Source organism: Synchiropus splendidus, chromosome 14 (genome assembly GCF_027744825.2).
Source record: "Synchiropus splendidus isolate RoL2022-P1 chromosome 14, RoL_Sspl_1.0, whole genome shotgun sequence".
NCBI classification, from domain to species: domain Eukaryota; kingdom Metazoa; phylum Chordata; class Actinopteri; order Syngnathiformes; family Callionymidae; genus Synchiropus; species Synchiropus splendidus.
The window spans coordinates 20,038,585-20,048,009 of NC_071347.1; the positions used below are offsets into that span (position 1 = coordinate 20,038,585).

General features: G+C 43.6%; 2 protein-coding genes across 4 annotated transcripts; one reads left to right on the forward strand and one right to left on the reverse strand.

The window, feature by feature from the left end:
- Positions 1-297: 297 nt before the first annotated feature.
- Positions 298-2,929, reverse strand: LOC128770928 (protein FAM3C-like). Of its 2 annotated transcripts, none has more exons than XM_053885936.1 (9): positions 2,663-2,929; positions 2,258-2,338; positions 2,128-2,193; positions 1,960-2,065; positions 1,846-1,904; positions 1,735-1,785; positions 1,580-1,664; positions 1,232-1,358; positions 298-1,159 (listed from the first exon to the last, which is right to left on the reverse strand). In XM_053885936.1, the coding sequence occupies exons 1-9, from the start codon at positions 2,682-2,684 to the stop codon at positions 1,073-1,075; spliced, it is 684 nt and encodes a 227-aa protein (XP_053741911.1). In that variant the 5' UTR covers positions 2,685-2,929; the 3' UTR covers positions 298-1,072. The 2 variants fall into 2 exon arrangements, with proteins under 2 accessions (XP_053741911.1, XP_053741910.1); XM_053885935.1 differs by having other exon boundaries at positions 1,960-2,068.
- Positions 2,930-3,675: 746 nt separating this feature from the next.
- Positions 3,676-9,069, forward strand: prr5l (proline rich 5 like). Of its 2 annotated transcripts, none has more exons than XM_053885861.1 (9): positions 3,676-3,711; positions 4,638-4,768; positions 5,651-5,731; positions 5,802-5,850; positions 5,908-5,965; positions 6,042-6,133; positions 6,400-6,537; positions 7,772-7,886; positions 8,257-9,069. In XM_053885861.1, exons 2-9 carry the CDS (start codon positions 4,647-4,649, stop codon positions 8,487-8,489), a joined length of 888 nt encoding a protein of 295 aa, XP_053741836.1. In that variant the 5' UTR covers positions 3,676-3,711; positions 4,638-4,646; the 3' UTR covers positions 8,490-9,069. The 2 variants fall into 2 exon arrangements, with proteins under 2 accessions (XP_053741836.1, XP_053741835.1); XM_053885860.1 differs by lacking the exon at positions 3,676-3,711 and adding an exon at positions 4,062-4,469.
- Positions 9,070-9,425: the final 356 nt, after the last annotated feature.

Genomic DNA, 9,425 nt, shown 5'->3' on the forward strand with positions numbered 1-9,425 from the left:
GATGTGTAAACAACAACAACAACGCACTCAATGTTGAGAAATGTGAAAAAAATGTCCGATAAGTGCAAATATGCTGCGTTTACTTAGATCACAATCGATATGCTAACGATTTTAATCATAAAAAAACAATTGTAACTTTAAATTTTAATTTCATTTTTGTATAATTAATGATTGTTAAGAAATCTAACTCAAGTCCTCAAATGTCCGTATAAGGAAAACAAACATAATAGAATAATAAAAAAAATAAAACTTCACAGGTAACATCCTGTTCACACAAACAGATTTTATTTTCTAATTTTAAAGAAGGAAAAATCAATTTACAGCTTGCAGAACTGCTTCCAGAATGCATCCATTCCATCGTTCTTTATTTAACCACATTAAAAAGTCCTGGTAGCAATATTTCTTTCTCTAATAACACACCACAAACACATACATTGTTGCACTACAAAAGTAATACAGTCACCGATTTGTTGAAGCCCCTGGCATCAGTTGAACTTAATCTCAAGTCAATACAGATAAAAACAACCACAAAAAAAGCTATAAAATGCATCAGATTTATTTCTGAGTAAATCCCTTGCACATTCCCAGCCTGCTTAAAAGCACCTAACACCAGCCCATGCAAGACTTCCAACGCCCAGAAGCCTGTGCCAGTTGTTCTGGGGGAAAACCACAATCATCTGAGACATCAGCTCGAAGGAGTCATCCAGACAAGATCCCCCAAACCTCCTCAACTGGCTTCTCGCAATGAGAGAGCGGTGGTTCCCTCCCTCCCTCCTGGATGAGATAGTGTGTCACTCCATTTCTTAGAGACAGTCAAAGAGGGTACTTACTTCTACAACAAAAACAATGTTGTATTGCAAAAGAAGTCGAGAGTATTTGTCATATTTTTGTAATACGGTGACTGCACCCAGTGCTCGGAATATACATGGATATCTTAGCATTGTAATAAATAACATTTGGGTCGCCTACAACCCCAATCGAAATCAACCAAAATCTAATCAAAAAGTTAACTTCGATTGACATGAACATGATGAGCAAAAGCATGATGAGCACAGGCGGCAGTGGAGCCTCACTACAGATACTTGGGCAAGCATCCGTGCATTTCAATGAGCTCGGGCCACCGGTGGTACTTGTTGACGTTATTGTCGTTCTTTATGTGCTGTGGGAACACAACCTTCATTAGGGACTCACATTCCAGTGTCATTTATGGTCACCTTTAGATGAAGCATACCTTCTCAAAATCGCTCTTTCCCACGGTTCCTTTTCCTCCAACAAAAATCCAGTTGTCCCGGAATGCCAGCGTTTTGACCAGAGAACTCCCCAAGTCAGTGAACAGTCTCCTCGCTTCTTCTGTTAGTCTGCAGTCACACACACCAATGAGCACACAAGGATCACTTTACTGCCCAAGTTCATGATAAGGATTCACACTACACATAGATACACCAGACACAGCTGACACACAATATAAGAATAGTGTCTTAATGACACACAATGACTAAAAGGTTAGCAGACAGAGACCAGGGGACAGGTAACTGACACACAAAGGTAAAAGGTAAGAATGACTTGAAGACGGACTGACTTGGTGGAGGGATCGTCAAAGGAGGCGACCAGAACTGCAGAACCCTGATCCAGGTTCTTGAGCAGCTTGATCAGTGGGTTGACATCTGCACAAAAAACAGTTTGTCACAAATCCACAGTGTCAGAATCAGAACCAGTGACGTTGCCAAAACCTACCTCCACTGTACATGTTGAAGTGATCCGTGGTGATCACCTGACCAGTGCGTCCTGTAAATACCAACCTCATGTGAGCAGTCAGAAAAACAGAAGACACAAGATCAAACTAACCATTCAGAACCACAATGTTGATTCCCGGGCCGGCGTTGTTCAGAATCGCACCCAGGACCCTGACAAGAGGCAGCTGTGAGGGACTGAAATGTGGACGCGCACTTACACACTCACAGTTGGTTGTTGACACAAATCTTGGGTGGAACAGCACTGGCGGCACCGCTGCGGATGTAGAAGCCCAAATGTTCACCTGGACAGGTGACCCACTGATCACACGGACCTGCTGGATATAAGCGCCAGTCTCAGTCATCATCACATCAGGCATCAACTTCCCATTCTCACTTGATGGTTTGCTTCCATTCACACGCTTCTTGATCAACGGCTTGAACAGATCTCCTGGCTTCAGATCTACCGAACATAGAAAACGGGTCAAGGACGGGTTTGTCGGGCAACTAGCAGACATTCGTATTACTTTTAAACTTGTCCGTTCTCTCCAAGGTGAGGACGATGAGGACCACTACAGACACAATCATCAGGAACCGGAAGAATTGCTCTGCGGAGATCAAGGACACGCACACCCGGTCACCAGCCATAACATTATGACCACATCTATATATATATATATATATCTATATCTATATTTATCTATCTATATATATATATATATATATATATATATATATATATATATATGTGTGTGTGTGTGTGTGTGTGTGTACATATATATAGACACGTATAATGCCGCAGTTTTTCATTGAGTATGCATGCATTAAATCAGCCCTTCAAAAGACTTAAAAATGAACCTTCACCAACAAATGATGACACAATGTTTCACAGAAAATGCAAAATATATAGAGTATATATTCTGAAAACTTACTTTGACATCTGAGACGTCTCATTCTGTATCTTAAATGCGGACTGACAGGAGGCGATTGTCTTTATCTCACTCGCACATTCACAAAACTGGAACTGTGACGTCATATAACTACAAGACACTATGTTTGAAAGAGACCTCAGTTATCCGGTTCCTCAAGCAACTGAGGATGAACATTCTAAAAAAAAAAAAATCATTTAAAAGGCGCTTCTTCCTTGAATTGAAAGTGTTTCCAAAGTTTCCAAAATTCTTCCTGCGATGTCAGTTGCGGTGAGCTGCAGGTGCACAGAAGCAGGAAGTGACACACCCACTCTCCCCTGCGCCGCTCACCTGGCTCCGCCCCTCGACTGTCTCATTCGGATGACAATTCATCCAAAGCGATCGCCGAGCAGGAATCTTGGCTGAAACAAGTTCCTCCTGCTTTCTCACATCACCAGGAATCTTCCCGGAGCGCATTCAGGCGTGACAGTGTATCGAACACTCCCATTGGACCAGGACACTCAAGGAGATCTCCAAACAAGCCAGCAGAACCAGTTGATGTGGAGCAGCCAGCGCCAACTTGAGCCTCACCCACATAGTCTCCATAGTAATATCAGCAGAAGCAGTAGAACCGGGCTATTACTTGGACTTACTGGCATCCAAATATCACAGTAATATCAAGTAAAGAATGACATTATTAATGTCATTATAAAAAAAAAATGTAACTGACAAGAATGAATTCTTAAGACCAGGATGAGAAAACAATCATTTATACACACAGATTGGGAACTTCAATTTGTTGCATTAAACCAGTTCTACCACTTGAGAGCAGCATAGAGTCACTGAACGCCAATTCAACTTTATAATCTGCCATAAATGCAGTAATCCTTCGCCGGAACAAAAGCCATGGTAAAATAATAAAATCTGGCTAACAACCGGTTTTCATTAGATTTTCTTTTGTTTGCTGGTTTGAACGACACCAAACGCCTGGCGCTTCTGCGCTCAGATATAGCGGAAGTTCATTCTGACACTGCAGAGGAGTCGCGCGCGGCAGGAGTCGCTTTCTGTCCACGGTAATTTGCTTTTGTTTACGGGACTTGCGCTTAATACATCTCCTTTAAAGTACGACGTATGCAATTAGATAATTTCTTAACTTGAATGCATCCATGTTAATTGAGGTACAAGTTGAACTGATACACAATACTCAATAATTAAAAATGCTGGAATGTAAGAATCAGTAAACTCTTTAATTTCTAGAAAAACAGGAACCTCTTTAGCAAGAAATGACTACGGGGGTAACATTTTATGTCGCACCGAATTAACCACCTGTTTAATTTGGATTTTTCGGACAGAATGCATGATGGTGTTAAAAAAAAACAAAAAACAAAAAAAAAAAAAAAAAAAACTTGAGGATGCGCAATTTAGCAACGACATGACTAACAACATGTTTACAGAACAACTAACGAGTCAGTTAAAGCAGCAATCACATGACCATGAGTCATCTAATTCCTCGCATCAGATATGACGCGTACTTGGTGCAAAACACTCTATGAGAAGTTAGCGGTCTCCATAGTGACGAGATGTTAGCAGCGAAGTTTCAGGTCACTGCCGTCAGACAGGAATCTGTGGTTTCTGCTTTCATTAATGTCAACAGGAAGTCTACAGTTGTGTAGCGATACTAATAGGTTCAATTGAACTGTACAGACATACAAAGCCGTATTTCTAAAAGTCCCTAGACAGAGGACTTGAGAATGTGGCAAAGCTGTTTTTAATGTATATCAATCATATATGTCAAGGTCAGGAAGCAGAGTTGGAAGAGTCAGCGATGAAGGTACTGAGTGACTCATAAGGACCAGACTAGAAATGACTATTTAGAAAAGGTAAAGTTTGAAGGCGAATGTTCGGGAGGTGTGAGAGTGGAGGTGTGTTGGACCACAAATGTTGAAGAGGATGAAGACACAAGAAGACGACGTTTCTATTCTATATTTTGTCTGTCCAGTATCAGCTCATGATGGGATCCTTCCGGCGCGCCAGACCTCGAATCATGAGTTCACCGGCTCTGGCAGATCTGGCCCGGTTTCACGCCAGCTCCCCCGCAGCACAGATCTCCAACAGCAGCGTGTGGAGCAGGTGAGCTGCGGAAGGTCGATTGTGAATCCTCACGGGGTTGCACTGACTGTTCCGTTGAAAGAGGAAGCATCCTTATTTGGACAGTAAAGACCATGTCATCACCACAGCAACAACACACTTTTCTTCGTGGAAACACTGGTGTTCCCTAGCCAGAGTGGGGAGCAGCAATGTGTGGTCCCTGGTGTGCTCCGTGAATATGCTTGGAGACCGTCCAAACAGCAGCAACCAATGGGATCCTTTGAAACTTTAACAGTTTATTTTGACAAAAGTTGACTTCTTCACCCATTACTACTATGGGCGGGGAATTATAGGGGCCAGGTTATATATTGTGACCGTTATAAACCATGTGCGATTATGAAATTACACTTTTAAAAGGCACAGAAATGTTGATTTTTAAAATTTCTCAATGTCTCTCATATGTTTCAAAATCTACTTTCAATTCTGATGTATTTTAAGGGACAAGAAATACTGCCAAAAATCAGTTGCATCATAATGAACAAAAAACAATGCACAAGACAAAAATGTCAGAGACAATGTCAGTTTTATACAGTAGCTTTATTCTGACTCCAGGAGGGACACAAAGTGCAGTCAAAGGGCCCTAATTGGCCCCTGAGCCGCACTTTGCCCAGGTCTGGTGTGCTACCATCCTTCTAAACAATGATACAAGTAATAAAAAACACTAAAAATTTGGATCTCAAATCAGTATTCTTACTGAAATCGTAGCTACACTTGCCCTTCTTTGTAAAGTGTTGCTATTGAAGCACACGCTTTCGATATTAGAGGCCTCTGACCTTTGAGCATTTGAAAAATATGAGGAAGTGCTTTATGTGAACGTTCAGATCTCTGGTTTAGAGGTCACCTGAGTTTGTCTGTCCTTCTCAGCGTCCACTCTGCTGTAGCCAAAATATTCCAGGGCGGGGCCCTGCAAGTGAATGAGCTCTACACTCTGAATGAGAGCATCAGGTGAGTCTTCACTCACCATCCCCATCATCATCAGCTTCATCTTCATCATCATTAACCTCTGTTCCTCCAGGTTTCTACTCAGAACAGAAATGGGCTCCTTCATCTGTGAATACTTTCAGGTACCGTCTGTGTTTGCGGCTCAGTGAGTGTGTAGACGTTAATTTTGTGTGTTTCAGAATCAGGTGCTGTCTCAGGGTCTGTATCTGCTTCTGGACCAGGTTTTGTGTCAGTCTGGTGAGTCCATAAAAAATGTTGACGGTTTGAGGGGACCAGGTTGCTAAGGTAACCAGGCTTCTTCCTGGCCCTGCAGAGGAGAAGCAGCTGACTGTCCTGGGAGAAGTGTGGGACCAGTTCTTCACGGAGACGCTGCCCACCCTCCAGGCCATCTTCTACCCGGTCCAGGCAGGACATTCACTCACTCATTTCTAATGTTACTAGTCACTCTCCCACACATTTGTCAGTCATTCACTCACAGATTTGCAGTCAAGCCATTTGCGCTAAGTAATGAATGTACTGGCCAGTTGAGTTGCTATTGACTAAAGCAAAGTCATCAGTCATCTCTTGTTGAGTCACTCGTTCATCCTTTCACTCTGCTCCCACTGACTGACGCGTCACTAACCCTGTCATGGTGTCACTCATTCCTAACTCTCCCCCACTCATGTGTGCAGGGGCTGCAGCTGTCCATCAGACACATCTGTCTCTTGTCCTTCAGGGACTTGATCGTATTGAAACTGCCTCTGGAGGACTTTTTGAGTACTACAGCATCTGTCCCCTCTTCTGTCACTCAAATGCTGCTGGTCCTCCAGGTAACACTCACATCCTTCTATCCCGTTCTACGATGTTAAACGTTAGACTTTTAAAGTCTTGTGTCTTTGGATCTGTTGGTCCGTCGATGCATATAATGCCAGTTAGTGTCGTATTCCAGACCATCTAACCGAAGAGCATCAAGAGCACCAAGTCCGAGACTGAGTATGAGACCTAGTTGAGGCTAGTGATGGACATATGAGGCTTCATGAAACAGCGTCCTCATTTTCAGAGCCTGGGAGATGGCGCTCATGGTTTAAAAACAATGTGAGGTTTCTCTGAAATAGTCGTTCAAATCCAAATATTTTATGGCAGAGAGTGCCATCTAGTGGGCTCAGAAAAGGACGACGCTGTGTCATGAAGCTTCAAGCCCATCAATAGTTGAGATCAAGAACAAACTGAATATCGAAGCATAGGTCTGTGAGGCATAGAGACACACACATTTATTGTGTGCCAACATTTATTTATGTGCCAAACAAACAGTTGTTGTTTTTTCAGTTGAAATCAAGAACTGAAATGCTTTGACTGGAACTAACTAATACTTCTATAGTTCTGATCGGTATTCTGTCTCGGGCCCTTGAAGTCTTGGACTCAGTCTCGACTCAGGTTAGATCGTCTCGAGTGCGACACTGCTGCTGTTCATTTTAGAAAAGCAGAAGAACTGTCATCATGTATTCAGTTTCTACAGACAGGAGATTAAGATTGTGGTTGACACTCAAACCACAAATGGTTGTATAGAAAATGTTGACCCGTCCAGCGAGCGGGTGAATCGGCTCCTCAGCTGGGTAATCAAGTTAAAAAAAATCGACCTGAAGTTCATGCTCATTGTTGACCCTGCCTCTCCCAATGACACTAAGTGTAGGGTTGTGTCCCATGTTGACACCCAACTGTCATGGGGACGGTTGTTCAGAGTGTTGAAGGGCCAACTAGTGTTTTGGTGTGGTTCAGATCAAAGGCGCTGAGCGGTCGCACTTGACTCTGGGTCAGATCTTAAAGGAGAAGCTCAAAGATTGTCAACGTAAAATGGTTCTCCAAACGTGAATCAGTTTTAATTTGCAAGAGTTCAGTCGTCAGCTAATACTTAGGGTTGATCTTTTTTACTTTGAAAGAAACCACTTGAGATCAAAGGAAGGCGTTTCAGGAGCTTGCCAGACTTCAAGCTGAGACGACGGTCTCTACTGTGGGAGTCTCTCGTTGCTGATCGGTAATAGCTATGATCTTGTGCTTGTGTTCCAGGGGGTTCACGACTCCACTGGCCCCGGCCCTCAGTATCGTCAGTTGGAGCGCCTGGTGAAGATGATAGTCTCGCCGTATCTGAGCAACACTGACGACAGAAGTCAGCAGACATCAGGTTAGTGAGACACACCAGCAAACGGTAAGTTGATAATCAGATCAGGCACGTTGTCACGGCAACATTAAATCCTCTTGAGCTGCAGGACAAAGTTCAATCTGAGACACAGGAGGGTTTGGAATGTGGTCAGACAATTCCTTATCAATGTAATGTAATCAATATTAACGGCACGAATTTGAACATTCAATGGGACTGGCGGAGCAGCATGAATGATGCATGCTGTAGTGACGGTTTACGACCACAGGGGGCGCTCTCAGGGGGCGACACATTCTCACTCCCGAGGTGTCAAATATCTGCTGTTTCCCAGTGAACTTACTGTGCACATGTCACATGTCGGTGAATATTTTCTGAGCTTCAATCTCATGTCCAGATTCTCACCAGCTGAGGAAAGACCAGCCCGAGATCAGTGTCACACCTCCACGCGGCATCGGACCGACAAAATATCTGGCGCCCCTTGTGGAGCACGAGAGTGGAGCGTATCTGAACAAATGTGCAGGAGCTCGACGGCACACCGTTGCCAACGCAGGCTCTGACGTGTATCGCCTGTCCATGAAATTGCAGGCGGGGACGAGCAAGGTCAGTTCCAGAGGGTTCTCCAACTGATGGAGTGGACAGGACTGGCAAACTCCAGCATTCAAATCCAACCTTTAGATTGACATTTCTGACTCCATCTTGTCCATGAAAGTTTACACTAAAGTCTGCTGACTGCGAATGACTCCAGCACATAGCACCACTGAAATGAACAGTGTGATGTTAAGAGTGTTGTTGAGGTTGTCTTTTTTTTTTCCATGGACATTTCAACATGTGATGGACAGAGGTTTTTGCCTCAGCTTGCGTCCTGCCTTGACTTGACTGAGACATTTTCAATGAATGTATGAGCCTGTTTTTTTAAAAACGGAAAAAAAAAATCATTGTGGTTGACCTTGATGGACATGCTGTACCTCCTTGTTTTGATCCCCCGGGTCCAATGGCTCCATGTGACCATTTCTCGTCTGAGCTGCTGCTCTTCAGGGCGACATTCTCCAGTGTTTACCCAAGAGATTAAGCGTTAAATCGAACAGCAGACTCCCATCCTCATTCTTCGACCCCCGCCTCCCCGAGTGCTGCCTCCTCCACTGTTTGTTCACTGACTTATTGACCACTAACCCAATTGTGAGGTTTAGTGCCATTAATCCCTTTATAAATGAACTTTGAACTCTGTGCACATCGTTGTTTATTAGCATCTCGTGTGTGGAACAAGACTTCAGGTCTGCAGTACTTTTACGGCCAAATTAATCTAAATTGACTTTGGAGACATGGGGGCTAGACTGAGATGATTTGGACACGTGGCGACTGGGAACATGATGGGCAAAAGAAGAGCAAGACAACCATTGAGCTTCATGGCTGTGATGGAGGATATGAAGAAGACGTGTGACCAGGGAGGATGCACAAGATTAAGCAGACTTGTGGGAACCTCTGACAGGAAATGCCAAAAGAATTGTTATTAATCTAGTAAAACCGATACATTGGAACTCACCAGCGGCCCCACACTACAACGAG

Bases quoted from the DNA above. Each gene is read 5' to 3' on its own strand.
- LOC128770928 (XM_053885935.1), bottom strand. From the start codon at position 2,684: ATGAGACGTCTCAGATGTCAAA. The intron at 2,339-2,662 runs GTAAGTTTTCAG...TGATCTCCGCAG, and splicing joins GAGACGTCTCAGATGTCAAA to AGCAATTCTTCCGGTTCCTG. The intron at 1,905-1,959 runs GTGAGTGTGTAA...GCCTCTTGTCAG, and splicing joins ATTTGTGTCAACAACCAACT to GGTCCTGGGTGCGATTCTGA.
- prr5l (XM_053885860.1), top strand. From the start codon at position 4,410: ATGTATATCAATCATATATGTCAAGGTCAGGAAGCAGAGTTGGAAGAG. The intron at 5,732-5,801 runs GTGAGTCTTCAC...CTGTTCCTCCAG, and splicing joins ACTCTGAATGAGAGCATCAG to GTTTCTACTCAGAACAGAAA. The intron at 5,966-6,041 runs GTGAGTCCATAA...CTGGCCCTGCAG, and splicing joins CCAGGTTTTGTGTCAGTCTG to AGGAGAAGCAGCTGACTGTC.